At 42.7% G+C, this 25,493-nt stretch overlaps 1 protein-coding gene across 2 annotated transcripts in view; it reads left to right on the forward strand.

Moving 5' to 3' along the window:
• The window catches only part of ZDHHC20 (zinc finger DHHC-type palmitoyltransferase 20), a 77,254-nt gene that overhangs the window by 21,512 nt on the left and 30,249 nt on the right, over positions 1-25,493 (forward strand). For both annotated transcript variants that reach the window (XM_054015458.1, XM_054015459.1), the window contains exons 2-3: positions 11,675-11,701; positions 21,522-21,616. In XM_054015458.1, the coding sequence (XP_053871433.1) occupies positions 11,675-11,701; positions 21,522-21,616 (122 nt within the window). The remainder of the gene's footprint in view (positions 1-11,674; positions 11,702-21,521; positions 21,617-25,493) is intronic.

Here is a 25,493-nt window from a genome sequence, read left to right on the forward strand (position 1 = left end):
ATAAGAGCAGGGAATGTAATGAATCCTCTACTCTGTCCTGTGTCCACAAACTAGGCCACGTCTCGTGGTATTAAAGTGACCTTCCTTGTGGTCATTGGTCACATTGCTACTTGCAGCTGAGCAGCCAAGCTGAGAAGTAAAAACCTGAAGCAGTCATAACACTGTTCCCATCCCCCAAAACTGCAAATTTGATTGAGCTTTCCTCAAAAAATCAAAGGACCCATATGTGCTAGTGCAGGGGTGGACAAACTTTGTGGCCTGAGGACCAGATCTGGGTATAGAAATTGTATGGTGGGCCATGAATGCTCATGAAATTGGGGTTGGGGTGCAGGAGGGGGCTGAGGGCTCTGGCTGGGGGAGCGGACTCAATGGTGGGACCAGAAATGAGTAGTTCAGGGTGCGGGAGGGGGCTCCGGCTGGGGGTGCAGGCTCTGGGGTGGTGCTGGGGATGAGAGGTTTGGGCTGTAGGAGGGTGCCCCTGGGCCGAGACCAAGGGGGTCTGAGGGCGGGAAGGGGATCAGCGCTGGGACAGGGGGTTGGGGTGCAGGGGATAGCTCAGGGGTGCAGGCTTGGGGCGGCGTTTACCTCAAGTGGCTCCCGGAATCAGTGGCATGTCCCTCCTCTAGCTCCTACGCAGAGGCGCGGCCAGGCGGCTGTGCTGTGCGCTGCTCCGTCTGCAGGTGCCGCCCCTGCAGCTCCCATTGGCCGTGGTTCCCAGCCAATGGGAGCTTCAGGGATGGCAGTTGGGGCGGGGACAGTGTGTGTAGTGGAGCCCCCTGGCTGCTTCTACGCGTAGGAGCCAGAGGGAGGACATACCGCTGTTTCCAGAAGCCGAGCGCCGGAGCAGAGCAAGTCCCAGACCTCGCTCCCCAGTGGGAGCTCGAGGGCCGGATTAAAACAGCTGGCGGGCCAGATGCAGCCCATGGGCCGTAGTTTGCCCACCCCTGTGCTAGTGGCTTTCACAGTCCCACAGGTCAGATCTGACTAGCTATAAGAATGAGACAGAATAATTCATGATTTTTTAGAGATTTTCTAAATCTTACACAGTTTTGGTAACAATTTAATTATATCTATTTTTGAAACAGATATAATTAAATCAGTGCAAGCAACCCCCTAGTGTGGACGCAACGTAAAGGTGCTTATATCAGAATAGCTTATTTTGATAAATGTGTGGTTTCTTAACTGATCTAACAGTTCAGTTTTTTGTAGACAACCCTAAGAAAAATCAGTGACAGCCTTTCAGCCCCAGGGTACCTTTACACTTTCAAGACTATCTTTGCAAGGAAGAGGACTAGAAACTTACTTTCTAAATATGAAAGTTGAAATTGCCGTTCAAAACCAGTGATGGAGGGTCATCTGCAGCTTTGGGGAGGCCCAAAAGCCAGCTCTGACTAGATCTCTTTATTTTGATCTGAGGGGTGAGGAGCAGAATCCTCTTGGCATCCACTGTGGTTATTGTCATGGAGATCTCCTTTACCTGTTCAGTGACTCTGTTGCAGTATACGTACTATAGAAAACCCTTAGATGCATTGAACGCTTGTACATGGTAATTAGAATGTTTTTGTTTCTGCAGCTTATGCTGTTTTTAAAAACAAACAAACATATACTTACAGACCTCCCTTTTTACCGTGTTGGTACACATACTGTGTTAAAGCTAGAGTGGCCTCGCCATAAATAAATATCTACCTTGCTTTTGTTATAAGAGAGTATTTTCTGGGCAGTGTGCCTCTCAGGCACTCTAAATTATCTGTTGCGGTCAAATAACTCTGTTAATGTTGCTTTAACCATAGAACACAAACTGTGACCATGGTTAGTAACAACTAAAAAACAAGTCATTAGGACCCATATTATGCAACTATAACCTCACTTTTACCATATTTGAAATATAATACAATTTATAATGTCAATTCCTGTGAGTGTTAATTCTCTCAATAAACTAATAAATATAGCAGTATGTGGCATGGCCCTGTCTATGCAGGTAAAAAATATGCCTTGCTTTTTAATTTTTCCAATCAAGATCGCTCAACTCAATTGGAACCTGCTCCCCTCCCTTAACTCCTGTGCAGACAGTTTAACATCTTTTGAGATAGTTTGACGCTACCGCACAACCAGGAGTGATTCCATATAACCATATTAACTCAAGCAATCCACCCTTGAGATTCTTCCCTTGTGTTAGCTATGGGAGTTAGCTCCTGCATCCACGCGAGCCTTCTGTTTACTTCTGTGTGATGCCAAGGCTTTTGGGGACCCATCTCATTGTAGTGCTACATTAAACTGCACTGCTCCCTGAATGCTTTTGCAGTGTAATGAGGGAAAACATGTCTGCTCCTTCTGGGGATTCTGGTTGGAAGTGGTATGAACCTAGTAACTCAGCGAAGTAAACCAGTTCCATCTGGGCTTGCTCCAGATTTCTCTCTGGAGAAACATTCCTATGGGTGGCAGAGCATGTATCCAACTTGTGGGCCCTGCTAGCGTCACACCAAAGATCCACCGGTACCTTCATGTCAGCCTTTGGCCAGCTAGCAGCATACTGAGGCGGTCCTCTTGGGGTCATTCTTAACAAACAGAGCTCTGTGCTGCATATAGATGAGTAAAGTTGCTGATACTGGAAACTGTGCAGGTGGGGGAAAGAAGGCTGAGAAGGCCTATGTGCAATGGTAGGTGGTTTCTGATCAGAAAACAGAGAGAGGTAGATGGCAAGAAAAGGGCATGGGGTGGGAGGTGTTGGGGGATTGTTGGAAGGCATTGGATGACTAGCGGTTTTTGCTTGTGTGGTGGCATTACCCTGTATCCAGGCTACAGATAAGATACACTAGCAACTGTTGAGGGAATCTCACTGGAAATCTGTCCTACACCCCCAGTTACGTCCGCCAGCTTTTGTTATATCACCACCACACGTGAGTGATTGAGTTTTTGTATGTGGATGGGATCGGGAACACGCAAGCTCTGCGTTGTGTTACCTTGCTAGTGGTCCTGTCTACATGGATCTTAAAGGGATTGGGGGTCTCAGTTGAGTTGAGCTAATTTACTTTTTGGAGAGGGTTAGGGTGGAGAACTTGCTCTTGTAGTCAGTCAGGGCCACTGTTGAGATGTGTTTCAACTGAGTGCCAGAGCTGATGGGTGGTGGGTAGGGTTTTTTTTTTAAATTGTTTTGATCTTCATTTGTGAACAATTTAATGGAGTGGAAGCTGGGGAGAGTTAGGGCTTCAGATATGGTGAAGGAATGTACTTGCATCTGCACGTTAGTATTTCCCCACCTACATGGAGCACCAAGAAGAATGTAAAAGTTCACTCTTTGGATGCCTGGAAAGACTGTAATATTCAAAGTATATGACTTCAGTCAGAATTCATGATGGGGCTGCAAATAAGTGTTCCATAAGAAACAGATCCAGTTATTTCCATGTCTTTATTTTTATTTGAGTTTTATCTGCAATCAGTACTCTACAGTTGAAAGAATACACACCCAATACCTGAAGGATGGTTTTGTGGTTGAAGTTATTGCACTGAGATACAGGTTCTATTTCTGGCTTTTTAGTAGATTTCCTTTGATACCTCGGGCAAATCACTCAATCTCTCTGTGCCTCACTATGGAGATACTTCCCTACTTTGCAGGGATGTTGGAGGTGCTCCGATACTACTGTAGTAACCATAGAAAAGCCTATAAATAGACTCATGGACTTTAAGGCCAGAAGGAATCATCATGATCATCTAGTCTGACCTCCTGCACATTGCAGGTCACAGAACCTCACCAACTCACTCCTGTAACAGACCCTAACTTCTGGTTGAGTTACTGAAGTCTTCAAATCATGATTTAAAGAATTTGTGTTACAGAGAATCCGGCATTTACACTACAAATAAGTGATATACATTCTGAAGTCCCTTGAAGTGGTGCATGTATTTTCAGAGGGCGAATGCTTGACACTTCCTGAAAATAGGGCTCCTCTAAGGTGTCTCAGTTTGGACATCCAAATGTAGAAGTATCCAAAATCACTGGTCACTGCTGAAAAATTCGACCTCTTTTACGTCTGATTCATTAGATCATCCACCAATCTCCCTACCACTGCAGCATTGTTTCCTGTGGTCATGGGTGGTGGGTGGAGCCCCCATTTGGGGAGGCTAGTCCCGGCTCTGCCCCTTCCTCCCACCGACATCCCATCCCCTCCCCTCCCACGGCCGGAGGAGCGTGTAGTGCAAGAAATTGCTATCTGTAGGAATTTGCTACATCAGATAGTAGTTTTTTAGAGTAGCAATTTTTTACAATCCCTTACATATGCATAACTGCTACAGGTAGCAGATTCCTACAGATAGCAGTTTTTCACACTATAGGCATAATAAATCAAAAACTTCGCCACAAAACCCTGTAACCAGGGGTCCGCCGGCTGTGGCAGTGCCTATTATACCCACCGCCCATGCCTGTGGTCCAGGTCTCGAAGGTGCAAGCTTAAAGAGTGACATGGTCAAGGTGCAAAGACAAAAATGGGGAGCGAGAGGTGCTTAGGAGAGGTATAAGCAATAGGAAGGAATTAGGAGGAAAATGAGTGGCATTGGGACATCTGAGACAAAACATTCAAGCTTTTTCCCCTGTTAGAAGCCAAAGTTGGAATGTGTTTTTGTTTTCTAACTCAGCTAAGCAGAAATTTAAATAAGAAGCCAGCCTAATAGAGCACCTAGTTTCACATTGCAAAATACACTATTTTCAGAGAATTGAGTGCAACATGAACAGGACTTTGACAGTATAATAGATCTGACTTGAATAGAAAATAGGTTCACTTTGTACTTTAGTGTGTGTTGCTTTTGGTGCGTAAGTAGGATTAAGTCATGTTGGAAGAATGAGGGTTTTCTTTTTACTCCTTTGTTTTATTTTGTTCTTTGTGCTTCATGTTGAGAGAAGGTAAAAGTTAGAGACAAATTTATACAATGTGTTCAACTAAAACATTAGAGACCTTTGGGTTTATCAGTCTGTTGAAACTTCAAGGTTTCTGTAGTGCTCAGGCACTTTATGAGCTGCAGCATGAATTATAGCTACAGCTGTAGTCCATCTTTTTAGTATTTGCTAGCAATAACTTATTAAAACATTGACTTACAGTAGCAAGTTGAGAGTTTAATATTTAATACATTTTCAAGATCTTGGCTTGCTTAATTTCCTTTTTTTTTCTTTACCTCTGTAATTGAACAATAGAGCAAGGAATATATTTTGAACTCCTCAGCTCCCAGCAAGGACAGACTGAAAGCAGATTTGCAGTACTTAAACTTGTGAAATATTGACTTTGCTCTTCATTGCAGCTCTCAGGGCACAGACTCTGGTTGATACATTTCATCGTGTACTCCTGAGATGTATGTGGTTCCATGCAAAGGTTTTGGAAGCATTTTGACTTGTTTTGTAAAAAAATCAATAGGGCAAAAAAGCAGCGCTGTTTGATATCTTTCCCACATATAGAAAAGATTTTGAAGTGCCTGAAGTGGAAATACATTTCTTTTCACTGGAGAGCCACTGCAACAAAGCAAATTGGTCAAAGGCAGCACAGGGAAGGATTTTAGTTTGCAGTTCTGAAGCAGAATTTAAAGATGATTGATTGACTGGCTAGGTAATTAGTGCATGTTTAAAGTTCCTAGTGGAAACAAAATAGTAAATATCAGAGGGGTAGCCGTGTTAGTCTGGATCTGTAAAAAGCAACAGAGTCCTGTGGCACCTTTAAGGACATGTGTGGCATGTGTCTGACGAAGTGGGTATTCACCCACGAAAATTTATGTTCCAATACATCTGTTAGTCTTAAAGGTGCCACAGGACTCTCTGTTACTTAAAATAGTAAATATTACAATTAATTTGAAATAGGACTTCATGATGTAATATAGATCCATCCTGGAAAACGGTTGACTCGCCTCTTGCTTGCTGTGTGACTTTGGTCAAGTCATAAACTTTGGTGCCTCAGAACTGTGCTTCAGTTTATCCATCCATAAAATGAGAATACCCGTGGAGTGAGAGTAATCTCTCTTTAGCTAAAATGGTAACCAGCTTTACATTTTAAGACCAGATTTTTTTACCCTTCCCCTAAATTGGCTAGACCCCAACAAATTATCCTCATATCTTATGTGCACTTCTCTGCTTTTAATTTGGTGGTGACCAGACATAATCTTGAAATGAAAACAGTATGAGAAACCAGAAGGATTTCACTATTAGGACATACTTCAGACTACAATATTTTGTTAGCCATCAGACCATGCAGAGCAATTTTAGGGTATGCATGTTGACCTGAGGGAGCTGGCTAGGAAAGGGAGAGAAAATTAGCTTACTTCCAGGGGTATGAGGTGTATTTAGTGTTTGCAAAGTGCATCCAGCAGGCTCGCCGACAGAAATTCCAGGCCCCGGTCCACAGGGCCCACCCCAAAGTGCGGGGCCCTGCAGCCCGCCCAGGCAATTTAAAAGGGCCTGTGGCTCCCGGCAGCCACCACTACCATGGCAGCAGCAGCGGCTGGGGGCTACCGGGCCCTTTTAAATTGCCTGGGCCCCTGGTAAATTGCCTCCTTTGCGTCCCCCCTCATCCTCCGGTCAGCGGGCCTGGCATCCAGATCCTTGGATGAAATCTCTATAAGTGCAAAGTAATATGATGTTCTCTAGGCTTAAGCTGATTATGTTCAAGAGGGAAAATATATGATTTTTGAAGCATCATTCTGAATATTCTCATAAAATATAATCGAGTTGAATTTGCTTGATATAGTACCTGTATAGGCCACATATTACAGCGCTTTTTGACTGGAACTATGATGTGAACCTTTATATATATATATATATTTTTCCAAGTTGGATGCTTAGTTTCTTTCCTTTCAGAAGACTAGTGGAATTTTGAATTTATCGTGTCCCAGAGAATGCATGTTTTTCCAACTCCATGTAAAGGTGTTCACCCAGGATAGAGCTGTAGCTAGAGGCAAAATTCAGTCTGAAAATGCATGTTGTCATTTTGAAGTTAATTGTTTAGGAACTCAGTCTTGCAAGAAAAACCACTTTTAATGTTTACCTTCCACTGTCTGTAATGTTCACCTTTTTATGTTGGGGGGAAAAAATGTGAAATTATTAAATAAGCAATTTAATATGAACAAGAAAAGAGAAATATAATACAGTAAATTAGAACTATTTTGTTTTAATAAACTACAAATATATCCAGAGTTTAAAAAAAACAAAAAAATAGAAAATAACTTGAAACTAAGGCTGTCAAGTGATTAAAAAAATTAATCGTGATTAATCGTAAAATTAATCGCACTTTTAAACAATAATAGAATACCATTTATTTAAATAGTTTTGGATGTTTTCTACATTTTCAAATATATTCATTTCAATTACAACACAGAATACAAAGTGTACAGTGTTCACTTTATATTTATTTTTGATTACAAATATTTGCACTGTAAAAAAACAAAAGTAGTATTTTTCAATTCACCTAATATAAGTACTGTAGTGCAATCTCTTTATCATGAAAGTTGAACCTACAAATGTAGAATTATGTAGAGAAAATAACTGCATTCAAAAATAGAACAATGTAAAACTTTAGAGACTGGAAGTCCGCTCAGTCCTACTTCTTGTTCAGCCAGTTGCTCAGACAAACAAGTCTTTGCAGGAGATAATGCTGCCCACTTCTTGTCACCTGAAAGTGAGAACAGGTGTTTGCATGGCACTGTTGTAGCCAGCGTCGCAAGATATTTGCGTGCCAGATGTGGCAAAGATTCATATGTCCCTTCATGCTTCAACCACCATTCCAGGGGACGCATGCCCATGCTGATGATGGGTTCTGCTCGATAACAATCCAAAGCAGTGTGGACCAACGCATGTTCATTTTCATCATCTGAGTCAGATGCCAGAGCAGAAGGTTGATTTTCTTTTTTGGTGGTTCGGATTCTGTATTTTCCTTGTCTGAGTGCTGCTCTTATAAGGCTTCTGAAGGCATGCTCCACACCTCATCCTTTTCAGATTTTGGAAGGCACTTCAGATTCTTAAACCTTGGGTCGAGTGCTATACCTATCTTTAAAAATCTCATATTGGTACCTTCTTTGCGTTTTGTCAAATCTGCAGTGAAAGTGTTCTTAAAACAAACATGTGCTGGGTCATCATCTGAGACTGCTATAACATGAAATATATGGCAGAATGTGGGTAAAACAGAGCAGGGAACATACAAATCTCCCCCAAGATGTTCAGTCACAAATTTAATTAATGCATTATTTTTTTTTACTAGTGTCATCAGCATGGAAGCATCTCCTCTGGAATGGTGGCCAAAGCATGAAGGGGCATATGAATGTTTTTAGCATATCTGGCATGTAAATTCCTTGCAGTGCCAGCTACAAAAGTGCCATGCAAATGCCTGTTCTCACTTTCTGGTGACATTGTAAATAAAAAGAGGGCAGCATTATCTCCTGTCAATGTAAACAAACTTGTTTGTCTTAGCGATTGGCCGAACAAGAAGCAGGATTGAGTGGGCTTGTAGGCTCTGAAGTTTTACATTGTTTTGTTTTTGAGTGCAGTTATGTAACACACAAAAATCTACATTTGTAAATTGCACTTTCATGACAAAGAGATGGCACTAGGATACTTGCATGAGGTGATTCGTTTATAAGCCGACCCCCCCCAAGATGGATAAGTAAAAATGGTAAATTTTTATAACCTGTTCATAAGCCGACCCTATAATTCAGGGGTCAGCAAACTTTGGCTCCCGGGCCATCAAGATAAGCCGCTGGCAGGCCGAGATGGTTTGTTTACCTCGAGCGTCTGCAGGCCCGGAGGTAAACCTAAGTGAACAAAGTGTCCCGGCCCGCCAGCTGCTTACCCTGATGGGCCGGGACAGCATCTGGTGGGGAAATTTTCTCCCCATCTCATCCCTTCCCACTTTATCTGGGGAGGGCCAGGGGAGGATGTCTCTGGCCTGGCTGGAGCTGCTCTGGCAGGCTGGGCAGCGCGGCTGCAGCCTGCTCTGGCAGGCCAGATTGGGCAGCGTGGCTGCAGCGCGTTCCAGAGAGCTGGGCTAGGCGGCATGGCCACAGCCTGCTCTGGGGGGTGGGGCCGGAGCTGCAGCTGCTTCGGAGGCTGGGGGGAGACCAGCGTGGCCAGAAGCAGAGAGACTCTGGCCCCGCCTCTTCACTTCTGTCTCTGCTGGTTGTGCTGCCTCTCCTTGCTCCCTCTGTTGGGGTAAAGGGCTGTGTTCCACCTCTCGCTCTCTATACCTGATCATAAGCCTACCCCCTTCTCTGGTGCTTCCCTCTTTTACTAAAAAAAATTCGGCTTATGAACGAGTATATACGTATTTCTTTTGTTTATCATTTTTACAGTGCAAATATTTGTAATCAAAAATAATATACACTTTGATTTCAATTACAACACAGAATACAATATATATGAAAATATAGAAAAACATCCAAAATATTTAATAAATTTCAGTTGGTATTCTATTGTTTAAAAGTGCGATTAAAACTGCAATTAATTGCGATTAATTTTTTTGAGTTAATCATGTGAGTTAACTGCGATTAATCGACAGCCCTACTTGAAACCCTGAAGCGCCTGTCTATGCTACTGTCTTATGTCGGTATAACCACGAGCAATGCAGCTATACAGACTGAACTCCCGGTGTAGATAGTGCTTCTCTATCAACATAGCTACCCCTCTCGGGGAGGTGGAGTACTTATTCCAGTGGGAGAAACTCTCCTGTCGTCATACACAGCACTACAGTGGTGCAGCTTTCACCACTGTAAGCGTAGACAAATTCTAACTCACAAGAGGTTAATACTGACTGTACTGTCCTATAGCATGTGAGCCTGTTCTTAGCAGTTGTAACTTGTCTTTGTACATATTGACTTGCTTCGGGACTATTTTACAATGTTATTGGTTCATGTTCTTTGGGGGAGGGAAAATGCCCTAAAAAAAAAAAAAGGCACTTAAAACAGAAACTTGATTTTTAAATCACACCCAATAGTTCTTCCTAATTCAGTTTAAAACCAAACTTGCTGTATTTTGGATGGTAGATAAAGATTCTTCCCTTAGAGAGAAGGAATTAAAAAGTTGCCAATAAAACTGCATAGGGGAATGGAGAGGGTGCTGAGCAGGTGAATTAAAGGAAAGAACCACCAGCATAAGCGGAAAGGAAGCATCTGAGCCTTGTGAGAGAAGCTAGAACATTTTATTTTAGTTATTTTGCTTTTTCTTTCTTTGGTTAGGTCTTATTACTGCTAAGAATTACTAACTATTTGGATCCAGAGTAGCAGCCGTGTTAGTCTGTATCCGCAAAAAGAACAGGAGTACTTGTGGCACCTTAGAGACTAACAAATTTATTAGAGCATAAGCTTTCGTGGACTACAGCCCAAGAAGAAGTGGGCTCTAATAAAATAAATGCTCTAATAAATTTGTTAGTCTCTAAGGTGCCACAAGTACTCCTGTTCTTTTAACTATTTGGAGGCATCTAGACAATCAAAAAAGAGGGTGGTGCCAGTCTTAAGGACAATGGAAGGGCAGATAGACAAGTAGACAGAGATTAGGAGGAGTGGGGAAACATACATTTTACTTACACATGGCAATAAAGTTCACTGTAGACTGCATGATTGAAGTGGGTCTTAAAGGGGGATTTAATGTGGAGAGGATGAAGACCTTGCAAACGAGCACAGGAATGCCCTGCCTGTGCAAGAGGAAAACGCATGGCTGTGTCTGTGCAAAGCTGACAGACGGTGGAAATTAGGAAAGTTGGCAGAGTAGGGAGGGAGGAGACCATGCAAAATGAGACCTGCTCAGGTAGGTAGGTAGGGGCAGAGTTATGCAGAGCTTTGGAGATGGTGATGACAAACTTGAATTTGAGGTAGTAGCAAGTGGAAAGCCAAGGAAGGGATTCAGAGAGGGGCGTGACATGATCAAAATCAGAAGCAAGGAAAATTTCCAGTTCAGTATTTTGTCTGGACTGAAAGAGTTGGTTTAGGGAAGCCAGAGAAGAGGATGTTACATTAGTTAAGACAAGATATAATGAGGGCCTGAACAAGAGATTTAGCTGTAGGGATAGAAATAAATGGAGAGATCTTAGAGATATTGAGGAGGAAGAAGTGATGAGACTTTTAGATATGAGCTGAATGTGTCAGGCAGGGGAGAGGAAGTCAAAAATAGCTTGTAAATCACATGCCTGCGTGATGGGGAGGATGATGGTAGTGTTGAAAGTGATAGAGAAGTGTGGAGCTCTAGAAAGTAGATTGGATGTGACTAATGCAAAAAATTGTATAGGGACTTTTGTAAAGGGCTCTGCAATTATTTAAACTTCCCTCTGTATCTGCCAATTGAAGGGTTTTATTCATTTAAGCTTTTCTGAAATCTCTGTAGGCAGTAAATAAGCTGTTTGGGTGTGTGTACAACCTAAGAAAGTTCGGAAAGTATAGTAGGTGCTCATGGCAACATGTTTAATTATTAAATTATGATCTAATTAAATATATGGATTAATGCTTGTGAAGAGCGGCATGCTTATTTGGCTAGAGCAGGGAGCTGGGGCTCCTGGCTGTTTGTAGCCCTGTCACTGACTTTTGAGACTGTGGGAATCTAGAGGAGAAGTTTAATGAGTATTTACCTCACAGAGTTATGGAGGCTCCGTTAACATTTGTAACATGCTTTGATCTTTAAAACACAATATAGATATATTTAACCTTTTCTGTCTTTCTTTTTTCCTAGTTACGATTACCTCAACTGGAGAAAAAGGTAGGAAACGTGTATTACTCATCCTCCATAAATAAATTGAAAGTTTTATAAATAGGAAAGTTGCCTACTTCTTGTCTCCTTAATATAAATGTACAGTGTGTTTCTGATGTATAATTTACACCTACTTACCAATGCAATTTTGTATGATTTTATGTAACTCTCTAGAGAGAGTGAGCAGATGGGTACATAGAGGGAAAACATAGGGAGGCTGGATCTATCAAGCTTTTAGTGCCACAAGCTTAGGATGATCATATGCTTCCATTGCTCACAGGTAATGACTTAATTATGCAGATCTTTCAAAACAAGTGGTTGGTTTGGGGGGGGGGGGGGAATCAGACCCACATCATGTTTTCTGTATAACACTTAATGTGTGTTATGTGGGTCTCTTTTATCTCTCTGGTTTTCCCCCTTGTTTTTAAAGTGCATTAATTGTTGTGGTAACCATACTATTGATAGCTGCTATGGCTATGTCCATTGCAGAATAAAATCAGTCATATGGTTATTGAAATTCTGGAGTTATCATAGTGATGGTTCTGACCACATTTGTTGTGTATATGTTTTGTATTACACTGAAATAACTATGTTGAGAAAACATTATTAAGGTTGCAAAGTTAGGAGATGCCAGAATTAAACTTGCCAATGCAGCCTTAATTCAGCCCCCTTATTTGCATACATTACAATACAGTCTTTAGTTACATGATTACATGCTATTTTTTCTATGAGACCCCTGTCTCATTCATTTCACAGGATGGAGCTACTCTGGGGCTCAATCAGGGTTGGGTAGGGAAGCAGACTTGTTTGTAGGACTCCTGCCTCATTTGTTGCAGAAATTAAAAAGTGGGTAGTGAATGAGGTAGGGGAGTATGGTCTCACGGTTAAAGCAGCTGAATACTGCCTTGGGTAATTAGATTTTATCCCTGCTTCTGCCACGGAGTTCCTATGAGATGTTGGACAAGACACTTCAACCAAACTTTTCATAGGTGGTCACTAATCGTGTGGTCCTCATTTTCTGGGAGCCTAACTTGAGACCCTGCAATCTGATATGCAGAGGAGCTGAGCGCACTCAGCTGCTACTGAGGTCAATAGGGGCTGTGCTTTGAACATATAAAATGCTGTATAATGCCAAGCACTGTAAAATACCAGGTTCTAGGCATTTCAATTGGACATACAAAATTAATGAATCCTTTTTACCTCTAGTCCTTCTGTGCCTTGGTTTACCATCTGTAAAATAGGGATAAAAATACCTCCTCACCTCACAGGGCCATTGTGCAAATACCTTTGTGAAGCACTCTGATACTGTAGTGATTAGCATAATAGAAAAGCCCAGGAGGAAACTAATAATTCTGAAGAATGAAGAGCTGAATAGAATCTAGTGTAGTTTGTACCTATAGGCCCAGGAAATCTAGATATTTAAGACCTGATCCTCAGATCACTGAGCAGCCCCTCCTTTTCCTATAGTTGAACATATTTTTACAGGTTATACCAAAAAAAAAAAAAAAAAAGCACCAGTAGAGGGGAAACCTTAGTTGTTTTTAATATCCCTACTTTTTTTTTTTTTTTTTTTTTTTAAGAAATACAGAACGAGTCTGACTTGCAGGAAAACATTCACATTTAGGTGTTGATATGAAATAGGAAATCTCCTTTACTTGAATTTTATAGCTCTTGTAGTCAGGTGGTGGTGGTGGTTATTGCATCAGTAGAAAAATAAACCCTCTAGAAGCCAAGGTGGTATCAATAGATTCCTGTGATTTTTAAACCAAGAGCCCATATCCTTGCAGATAAATTTCTGCCTCACATTTCAAGTGTATTATGTTTAAATCCTATTACAGCAGTGCTTAATTATAATTTTCTATTTAATTTAACAATATGTACATAGAACTACGTGACTGATCTATCTCTTGTTTGATATGTGTATTTTCTCCCCTAATTTGGCTTATTTTTAAACATGTGAATTGTTTTGAATCTGGTATACAACCACATAAAAACCAGTAGACCCTAAGCCTATACACATGCAAGACTCTAATGATAACCACACGAGGAAATCTAGAGTGGTGTGGTGTCATGAGTGTCTCTGGGTGTGTATGTCTAATCCGGTTTCCCAAAGTTGCTTTCTCTATCTGAAGATTATCACAAGAGTTTAAGAAAATGTTTTTTTTATTAATCAGATACAAATTGGGCCTCTTTTCTCCCACATGTTTTGATTCTATAAGACAGGTTGTTAGAAAACATACTAAATGTAAGTGGTAAGTGCATTTTTGTTTTGTTTGGTGCAGTGGGAATTCTGTAGGGTTTTCTGTAGACTTCATTCTGTCAGTCTTGAACCTCTCATCAGTGTAACCCTTCCTTCAGCTGAAGAAGATTTCATATAGATCCCTCAAAAGCCCAGCACTACTGAGTGATGCAAGACCTTCTCTTCTTCTAAGCACTCAGCTACTTCCTGTGCAGTACTGCCAGCACCTGTTTAATTAATGAACAAAGTCTGAGCAGGGGCCCTGAATACATTCCTCTTCCACTTGTCAGTTCAGTGTCACTAGACCACTTAGTCTGCCAACTTACATTTGTTCAGTGAAGACAGCAGAAGTAACTCTGCCAATCCCTTTAGTTGACTGCAGTTAAAATGCTGTTAAATTTACAGATTTTTCTTACACTTCAAACAAAGTTAGACTTTATGTTATGATCTCCGATTATGTTAGAACTGTGAAATGACTTTCCTTGCTAGTTGGTGCTGGGGTTATTTTATTTTTTTGTTCTTTCCTTTCCTTCATCTGGTTTGTACTTATAAGAAAATAAGCAGATCTTAATAGGAAACCAGCTAATGCACATTTATACTTGGAGCCAGCACAAGGATCTTTGAAGGGTTGCTCTCAATGAGTCCTGCTGCTACTGCCTTTGCAGGTTGGGTGGAGTCTAGAAGGGAAGCTGCTGAATCTGGTGTCTTCCACCCCACCCCATCTTTACCCCAAGAGGCGCCTGCATGCAGAATCCCTTTCCCAACAGCAGCAGTAACGACAGCACGTGAGTGAGGCAGGATAGAGAGGCAGGGGCCTGTTCAGCATTGGGCCAACCTCCAAAGGACAGGACCCTGATCCCAGGGACTTCCTCCTGCATGGCGTAGGGTAGCAGCTGGACCTGTCTGGGCAGGACACTCAAGACCCCTGTTCCCCATGCAGAGTAAAGCTGTAGAGGGCTGACCTTCAGCTTCCAATGCTGTATGACATAGAAATCATAGACTTGTAGGGCTGGCAAGGACCTCAAGAGGTAATCTAGCTCAGCCCCCTGCACTGAGAAAGGATTAAGTAAACCTAGACCATCCTTGACAGCTGCTTGTCTAGCCTGTTCTTAAAAACCTCCCCGTGATGGGGATTCCACAACCTCCCTAGGTAACCTGTATCAGTGCTTACCTATCCTTATAGTTAAAACATTTTTCCTAATATCTAACCTAAATTTCCCTTGCTGCAGATTAAGGCCATTACTTCTTGTCATACCTTCAGTGGACATGGAGAGCAACTGACCACCGTCCTCTTTATAACAGCCCTTAACATATTTGAAGACTCTTATCGGGTCCTGTTTCCTCTCCCCAAACCTCTCCCCCTCCTCCCTCTCCCCATCTTCTTCTCTGGAATAAACTAGTCCAGTTCTTTCAACCTCTTCTCATAAATCAGGTTTTCTAAACCTATCATCATTTTTTGTTGCTGTCCTCTGGAGACTCTGCAATTTGTCTGTATCTTCCTTAAAGTGTGGTGCCAAAAACTGGACACAGTACTCCACAGACCTCACCAGTGCCGAATAGAGTGGAACAGTTACCTCCCATGTCTTACCCAAGACACGCCTGTTACTACAGCCCAGAATGATGTTTGCCTTTTTATATAACAGCACTGCACTGATGACTCATATTCAGTTTGTGAGTCACTATACCCTCTCACTCCGATCCTTCGTTGCTGCCTAGTCAGTTATTCTCCATTTTGTATTTGTAAATTTGATTTTTCCTTTTTAGGTGTACTACTTTGCACTTGTCTTTATTGAATTTCATCTTGTTGATTTTAGATGTTCTCTGATTTATAAAGACCGTTTTGAATTCTAATCCTGTCCTCCAAAATGCTTATAACCCCTCCCAGCTTGGTGTCGTCTTCCTGATTTCATCACTTTTGCAAGAAGTCTAGACCGCTTTCTCTTTCTGCTAAGTATTGCTAGTACAGCCACAAATTTATGCCTTTATTGCCACTACCTACTGTCTGTACTACCATCTGTGGTTGCTTATTTGCATTGCAGTAGCACCTAGCCCCAGTAAGGGCTTAGGGCCTGTGTGTGTGTGCGCTAGAGAGGCCTCCGACCCTCAAAGAATTTGCATTTTAAGTATAATCTTCTATGTTTTAGTTAACTCCCTACTGCTAAGACAGTTTAGTTGTGCCTTGCCCTCGTGCATCCATCACTTCCTCTTTCTGGTTCTAACTATTCCATTCTTCTCACCCCGTTGCACTGATTTACCCAGCCACCTCCATTGTAATCTTAAATTTACTTTTGTCCTCCTTCCCCAACCCACCTTACTGTTTTTATCATGCCTCCTATTATGTCTAAACTTAGACATGAAGCTTTTTAGAGAAGACCCCATCTTATTTGTTCTGTATAGTGCTAGTACCCTGGGACATTTCATAAAGAAATAAGCATTCATGTCACATGGAGGCAGTTTTTAGGACTCTGCATACGAATATAAAGTTATTTTTGCTGACTGCTATGTCACTTGAGTCCCGCTAGCTCTATTCCATGAGTGTTAAAATCATTCTAATCTCTCTCTAAAGCTATGTCTACACTACACAGCTTTTAGCGACACGGCTGTGCCGCTACAGCTGTGCCATTAAAAGGCGCTTAGTGTAGCCGCTGTTTGTTGGCAGGAGAGAGCTCTCCTGCTGACAAAAAACTTCCACCCCCAACGATCAGCAGTAGCTTTGTCAGCGGGAGCGGCACTGTTCACACCGGCCCTTTTCCTCGACAAAACTTTTGTCTTTCGGGATGTGTGGTTTTTTTTGAACACCTCTGAACGACAAACGTTTTGTCGTTCATTTGCCAACATAGACAAAGCCTAAGGCAAGGGAGATGGGGCAGTGGCAGAAGTTCCCTATTAGGAAAAACCCTAGGAACAGCTAAGTGCATGAGGAAGCTTAGGTTAAGGTTCATGTTGTGCACAACAACATACCCTCTCTCCCCCTTTGGGAGTTAAGTGTGGCCCTATCCAGTGTGTGTGTGTGTGTGTGTGCATTGTTTGGAGCAGGTGGAAGTGCCGCAAGCTTACGGTCTACTTCATGCCATCCTTGAAACATTAAATATAGCTTCTTTAAATGTTTATTTCTATATCCGCATAGCAAGTAGGTCAAGCTTCCCTCTTCTTGGAAGGGAAGATGACATAAATGTTTGATGTTACTTCCTCATTTTAAGAAGTTTGCTGCCTGACGCCATACAGCTGTTTAATCTCAAAAGTAGGTGGGAGCAGCTGTTCATAGTGGCTAGTTTTAAGACTCTTGCATAGTAAGGTATGAATATAGTAAATGGAATGCCTGTGGGGGTGACAATTTTGGGATTTAGGTGGCATTGACACACCTGCTAATTGTGTTCCAGTATCTTCCAACGCTGTTTAGATTGGAAATGTGCCTCTTGGGAAATGGAATAGGATTTAGGCTGGTGAAGAGCAATGAAGCCAAATAACTGTCTCTTTCCTCATGGCTGCAGTTTTGCTGCTGTTAACATTACTTCAGCCTAATTTCATCTGCTGGGGAAGGGAATTCAATGGGAGACTGACAAGCTGGACCACTCCTTGGTTTCTCTGTCTCTTAGCTTAATTTGGGTTAAAGTAGTTTGTGTATCTTCTTAGAAAGGAGTGTACGTGGTGCTCAAAATCAGTTAGAGGATATCTTGCCTTGATGCTGCTTGAGTCACCGCAGCTTGATGATTCATTACTTTGATTTCTTTGACTAGATAGATATGCTGGAACAACTTAGGCTACAGTCTTGAGTTAGCTTACTTGCTTGCCTATAGGTCCTTAAGGTTGGTCTTTCTCCCTGTTTGTAAAAGCCTTTTGGAGTCTTTCTGCATCATACCAACAGTCAGTGGTTCCTGTTTACTTCTGGTATGAGGCGTAGGTCATGTGCTGCACTGGAGAAGCATTGCTAACTGTCCCCAGGTCCACACGTCAAGTTTGTTGCTCGCCTGATTTCTAATGGCTTCTTCAATTTCTAGGGACAGTTTTTGTCAGGAAGGAAGGTCCAGTCATTTTTCTTCCATTATCCAGTAAGGGTGCCTGACTGATCAGTTTGCATTGTATAAGCTCTACATTCATCTTCAGGTATTCTTACATCCTCAGTGACGTTGCCTGTGTAGATCTCCATTCTTAAAACATATGACATGCAGACCTAAGAACTGTTAAAGTTAGCCTAGCAAGAAGCTGAATGTATCAGTGTATTCTCCTTATGGTATAAACATGTCAGCAGTTTAAAGGGAGACCCCTCTTTTCCTGTTTCCTTGTATTCTCAGCTCCCACCTCAGGTCAGATCCTGGAATCGCCTCACTCTAATCCAGTGGTCTCCAAAGTTTTTATGTCATGCCCCCCCTTACCCATAATGGACTCTATCTGTGCCGCACTGGGGGCTGGGGCCAGAGCTGGGGGCAGAGTGGGGCTGGGTGGTGCTTCATCCCTGCCCCCCGGGGGGGCTGGCTGTGCTGCGCACTCCTCCCAAATATTCCTCCGCCCCACAGTTTTGGGACCATTGTTCTAATCAGATGCTGTTCTCTTACTGCTGTTAGCTGTGTTAATTTAGTGTTATTCATTGGTATTGCATCTAAAATAGCACAGTACTAAATTTTGACATCTAATCAGTGGCCAATTATTTTCAATTTCCACAAGATGCCACACATCAGCATACAATGAGTTCTGTCTTCATCTATCTAGAACAGTGATGGCCAACCTTTTTATGCCCAAGATCACTTTGTATTTAAGGACAACCCAGGCTCTGCCCCGCCCCTTCCGCAAAGCCCTGCCCCACTCACTCCATTCCCCCTCTCTCCGTCACTCACTCTCCCTGACCCTCACTCACTTTCAATGGGCTGGGGTAGGGGTTTGGGCTGGGGATGAGGAGTTCGCTGTGTGGGAGGGGGCTCTGGGCTGAGTCTAGGGAAGGGGGATGGGGTGTAGGAGGGGGTGAGAGGTGCAAGCCCTGGGAGGGAATTTGGTGCAGGAGGGGGCTCTGGGCTGGGGCAGAGTGTTGGGGTATAGGGTGCTGGCTCTGGGAGGGGGATCAGGGCTGGGGCAGGGGGTTGGGGTGCAGAAAGGGGTACAAGGTACTGGCTCTGGGAGGGGGGGAAGGGCTGGGGCATGGGGTTCGGGGTGTAGGAGGGGATTCAGGGTGCTGGCTCAGGGCTAGGGGTTGGGGTGCGGCCTCCCGCCGAGCAGCACTTAACCTCCAGCAGCTTCCAGTCGGTGGTGTAGCGTGGCTGCTGCTAAGGCAGGCTCCCTGCCTACCCTGGCCCCATGCTGCTCCCGGAAGGGGCCAACATGCCGCTGGGGGCGGGGGGCAGCACATGGTTTTGGACGCTGCCCCTCTCTGCAAGCACCGCCCCTGCAGCTCCCATTGGCCATAGCTCCCTGTTCCTGGCCAATGGGAGCTGCGGGAGTGGTGCTTGCAGGCAGGAGCAGCGTACAGAGGGAGACCCCTGGCCGTGGGGCATGCTGGCCGCTTCCAGGAGCAGCGTGGGGCCGGGGTAGGCAGGGAGCCTATCTTAGTGGCAGCCCTGCTGCGCCGCCGGAGATTGCGATCAACTGAGAGATCCTCTAGGATCGACCAGTCGATCGCAGTCGACCAGTTGATGACCACTGATCTAGATAAATGTTCTTCACAAGATGTTACAGAGAAGTAGAAACTGGTCAAACTAGTCTTGGATATCATGACTTTGTTCAGCCCTGGCCATCATCATTAACCCAAGCACCATAAACTGTGGTGCTATATTCATCATGCCATTTTAAGCACTTGCTCAATCTCCTGTGATGGCTTCAAATCACCCAATGGATTCTCTTTTTCCAGTACCACGAATCCATTTATAAATCTTTGATTTAATTCCTACCAAGAATGGCTGTGGTCTATATGTGTGTCTGCTTCATGCTACAGATCAGTGGCCAGCTGCTTCTTGGTTTCCTTCCCCTCCTCCCAAAATGCTAGAGGTGATAGCTCCCATTAAATGATTTTGATATTGCCCTGTGGTATATTAACACCAGAGAACAAATCTCTCATCTTCTGACACAAGGGTTCTGCTTCTGCTTTTGCACATGAAATTATATCCAATTCTATCAGGAACCTGACCATGAGTTGTCTGCAGTGCTGATGCTTCCCTTTAATCCAGAAGAGAGCCTAGAAATACTTTATTTTGCAACCCTAAGGAGAAGTTGGGTCATCCAGTTCTCATGAGTCTCCCTGACATAGTTAACTAATCATAAACATATCATAACATATCTTGAAATTAGCTACACCTTTTCCTTAGGTCATCACCACTAAAAGAAATGGAGTCCATTTTGTGTTAAAGGCCAGCAGATCCTACTTTCCACTATGGCTGTGACAGTGCTGAGTCTACAGTTTAGTTACAAATATTCCTTTTTATTTGGCAGGTGGAGGCAGAGAAGGCACCAAGAGTTATACAGACAAAAAATAATCAGAAAGGCAGAAGTTCTATCACAAATGTTCATACAGAAATAAGATGTTACATCAAGAATTGCCATTATCTAGTCCCCAACCCTTTATTATAAGTATAAAGAATAGCTTTTCCAAGATGGAATCAAAGTGGGAGCCTAGTATATTAAATATTACAGCAAAATCCAAATGTGATTAATGTTTACCTTGTTTGAATTACAGTACAGGTACATTTACATTTTAATATTATTTACAACCCCTTTCCAACACCTAGTAGTAATAAAATATAGTTATAATACTGGCATGTAAAATTTTTTTAGTGCAATGCTTAGACTTTATAAGATACACCTCTACCTTGATATAACGCAACCCGATATAACACAAATTCGGATATAATGCGGTAAAGCAGTGCTCCGGGGGTGCGGGACTGCGCACTCTGGTGGATCAAAGCAAGTTCGATATAACACAGTAAGATTTTTTTTTGGCTCCTGAGGACAGCGTTATATCGAGATAGAGGTGTATATCTATTGCATAACCCAAATTTTACATTAACTTGAGTGTTTTCAGTGTGCTGGTATCATTTACTTCATTTGCTGACAATATATTATACTGTACGTGGACTGAATTTAGTAATTGAACCAACTGAAATATATGTGGCCTGTCTGTCAAGATAATTTAAATGTATACTTCCAGCTTTTTTATTTTGCTATTCCAGACATCAGACACTTTATTTTAATTTTCCTGAGGGTGGGTACGTGGGAATGAAGGTCTGTTTCTAAAGTTGTGGGTTGCTGCTGTCATAATGAGGCTCATTCAGTTGTAAAAAAAGTGGGAGTATAAGTGGGGAAATTGCTTCATGACCAAGATTTTGATAATCATTATTTTAGTAGCCTATTAAATGATTCATTCTGAGGATGAAGTAGTACTCATCATATCTGGTGGGCTATCAAGTGGATTTAGATAACTTCTTTATAGGGCTAAGCCCACTCAGATGTGCTAGTATTCCTAATTATCCAGTGTGTTTCAGTGCAATTTATCTTACTGGCTTGCAGAAGAGAAATAACTTATCTATACCCCAAACCATTGCATTTTTATGTTCTAGTTCTAGTTCAGCTATACTCACTGAAATCTTATTGTATTTATTTTTATTGCAGTTGTCTACCTTGTGGTTTTTCATCTGTCATTTGTCATGTTTGTATGGTCCTATTGGAAGACGATTTTTACATCTCCTGCTTCCCCCTCCGATGAGGTAAATTTAATGATGGAAAAATGCCAACACTTATTATACCATTGAACTGTTTTCAGCAGTGATACTTGTTTAAAGTACAATGTAATTCATTTTCTCTGTTCCCATTAACTGAAATAAATAGCATACTGCCATATCGTGAATGTAAATAATTAAATTACTTTGAAAATCATCGTAACTTAATGAAATTTTTTCAGATTGAATGCTTGTTTCTAAGTAGTCACAAGTTTGACATTCAGGTGTATATGTTCAAGTAATAAGTTATGCGAGTATATATGACACTGCAATGTTTTGCTAAGCAATAATTTCAGTTTGGTGTTTAGAATAAATAAAATATAAGTAGACTTGGAAGGATTCGTTTTTATGGGTAAATGTTGGTAAACATTGATTTCACCATACACACACAATCTGACTAAAAATATTTCCATCAATTAATCAAAATGTACAGATAGGAAAGGAAGTAAAATGCTACTTGAGAACGTGAGGTTGAAATTGAATGATATTTACTTTGTGTATTTTGACATGTGACATTGACAATTTGTTTATAAAGCTTTAACTTTTTGAATCCCAATGCCTGTACAATGCGGTATATACAAACCCTACACTGGGCCCGAAGGGGTTAAAAGGCTATACTAGGCCCAGGCAACCCCGTCCCTATAGGCCTGTTGAGCATGTGCAATGTGGAGGATTCAGGGTAGCAGCAGTGTTAGTCTGTATCCTCAAAAAGAACAGGAGTACTTGTGGCACCTTGGAGACTAACAAATTTATTAGAGCATAAGCTACAACCCACTTCTTCGGATGCATATAGAGTGAAACATATATTGAGGAGATATATATACATACGTACAGAGAGCATGAACAGGTGGGAGTTGTCTTACCAGCTCTGAGCTTCCCAAAAGGGCTCTGGGCTGGGACCCGGTGGAGAGGAAGGGGCCAGGTCCCCCTACTATGGCTAGGGTTACCATATTCAAACATTTAAAAAAGAGGACACTCCACGGGGCCCCGGTCCCGCCCCCGCCCCAACTCCGCGCCTTCCCCACCCCCGGCCCCGCTCCAACCCCACCCCTTCTCCGCCCCCATTCCAACCCCTTCCCCAAAGTCTCTGCCCCCTCCTCTGAGCACCCTGCATTCCCCCTCCTCCCTCCCGCTCTGATCTTGGTTGGGGGTTGCTAAGTGCTTCCCTGCTCCCCATTCGCCCCGCAGCCCCTATGCCCTTGCCTGCCCTGCTCCTCCTCACCCTGCAGCCTCTGCACCCCCCTACCCCTGTAGCCTCTGCACCCCCCCACCCCTGCAGCCTCTGTGACCCCTGCTCCCCACTCGCCCTGCAGCCCCTATGCCCTTGCCTTCCTTGCTCCTCCTCACCCTGCAGCCTCTACACCCCCCTACCCCTGCAGCCTCTGTGCCCCCTGCTCGCCCTGCAGCCTCTGCACCCCCCCCGCCCCTGCAGCCTCTGACCCCTGCTCCCCACTCACCCTGCAGCCTCTGCACCCCCCCGCCCCTGCAGCCTCTGTGCCCCCTGCTCCCCACTCGCCCTGCAGCCTCTGCACCCCCCGCCCCTGCAGCCTCTACACACACACACACCCCCCGCCGCCTGCCCTGCTCACCTGGCAGAGGGAGAACTGCAGGCTCCACGTGGAATTAAACACAGCCCCGCTGCTCTGTGGGGGAGGTGGGAGCGGGGGAGGGGGAGGGACTCTGGTTGCTAGAGGCCCTAGTGGCTGCGAGCGGCTTTCAATCAGGCCAGGCGTCCAATCAGCCGCGCCGCACAAGGGGAAGGGGGAAATCCCGGACATTTCTACTTGATTAGAAATCCCCCCCCCGGACGGCCATTTAACACTGAAAAAGCCGGACATGTCCGGGGAAACCCGGACGGATGGTAACCCTAACTATGGCCCACTTAAAAGAAAAGTCCCAGACAGAGGGGGAAGGCCCCAACTCTTTTGACCTGGGGTCAGGAATCAGGCACCAGTACTCCACTCTCCCAGCAAAGAGACAAGGGATTGTGTCAGATGCACTAACCAGTAGGCCACCCACCAAGCTCCCAACCTCTCTATCAGTGTATCATTAATCACTGTCTGATGCTGCCCCTAGTTTCCCACAACTGTGAAAATGTAAATTGATTTTTAAAAAATGCTTAAAACCAATAATTTTGTGCAACTGTGAAAATTTACATCAGTAAAAATTTAAAAATGCTTAAAAATAAACATCAATATTATCTGTCAAAATTATAAGAAAATTAAAATCAATTCTGCCAAAACTAAATATAAGTTAAGACATAACAAGCTCAGTGACTCAATCTGTATATATTTTCATTATACACCTTTATTTGAACTCTCTCAGTGACGTTTCTTTGGATAAGGATAGGTTACAATAAATATTCGTAACATTAAGAGGACTGTAATGCTCAGTGATAAGTCTGTTTAGAAGCTCAAGGCGTGGCAAGCACTGTTAAATCAATATAGAAAGAAATCTCTAAAGACGGACATAAAAAGTGCTAGCTTTATTGACAGAGATAATTGTAATATAATCATCTCTCTAAGGAATCTATTAGGTGAATTAACCTATAATCTGATGGCTTTTATTTTTTTCCTGTAAGTCAATTGATCTATAGGCTTAATATCAAAACTACAATTGAAGTTGTCCCTCTATTTCCTGTAACTTTAAAGCTGGCTAAACAGAAATTTTTTTATTCTGTTTTTGGCAGGGATGACTCTCTCAATGCCAGCATTTAGCCCAAAGCAAATTTGTACAGGTGAAAACATACGTGCAATGGAAAAGCAGACACTGTAGTTCTATAGTATGTATCTATAAAGTGTCACAGAAATCTATAGTAGAGTCGGAGAGGAAGCTGAAGAGAGTTCTGCTGGTTAGCTGAGCAAAGGAAGTAGTACTGAATATTTTTAAGTTGTAAATTCACTGCGGAGGCTGGCCTTCAAATCATATGACTGGTTTAATTGGCGCCTGTTCTGTATGATGATGACAAAACACTTGGCAGATCCAACAGTTATCTCAACCAGTCAGCTGCTCCAAGATTTGTAGAGCCACATGAACTTAGCTTAAGCATCAGTGTATTTTATAATTATTTTGGTGCTTGCTTGGATACTTCTGTCTGCCAACATCTATTTATAACTAACTGTAATAAAAGCTGCAGCAAGGCTTCAACTTTCAGTGAGTAACAGAGAGTTAAAAAGAGTGTGGCCATTTTAAGTGTTGATAAAATCAGGTCTGAATTGGAAAATTTCTACATATGAGCTTATCCAAAAGCCATGTTCCTCCTTTGAGCACTCTTCTCCCACAATCTCTGTCTGTCATCTCCGTTCAGGCACCAGGGAAGAATATAGTATTGTCTCTAAACTGTTCACACTTAATTTTTTCCAATTGTTTTAAAACATAAATGTATACATTTTCACGTAATCTTATTATTTTAAGTACCCATTCTTGTAAAATGAGTGGCATCCTGTGATTTTACTAATATACTAAAAAAAGATTTCACACCTGTTGTTGTGCAAGTGTAATCCCTGCACATTTTATAATAAGGAAGAACAATCAACATTATGTGAGATCCCAGAAAGAGAGGAAGGAAACAAAGGGGCTCTTTGTTACTGTTTACATTAAGAGCTGCTAAAACTTTGTCACAATTATTTTGTTGATCGATAACTTTCATCCCTTTGAACATTTGCATCTGTTGCCCAAGGAGAGGGTAGACTTGTGACCCCATTAATATTCAATAGACATAATAATGTAAACATAACTTTTTGGGGAAATTGAACATTTGTTAGACAATTTATCGTTACAGGACAACTTTAAAAAAAATTAAAACCACCCGATTTTAGAGGTTTAGGGTTTTTTCTGTGCCTTGTTTAGCTGTGTCTGTTAAGTA

The sequence above is a fragment of the Malaclemys terrapin genome, chromosome 1 (genome assembly GCF_027887155.1).
Source record: "Malaclemys terrapin pileata isolate rMalTer1 chromosome 1, rMalTer1.hap1, whole genome shotgun sequence".
Lineage (NCBI taxonomy): Eukaryota > Metazoa > Chordata > Testudines > Emydidae > Malaclemys > Malaclemys terrapin.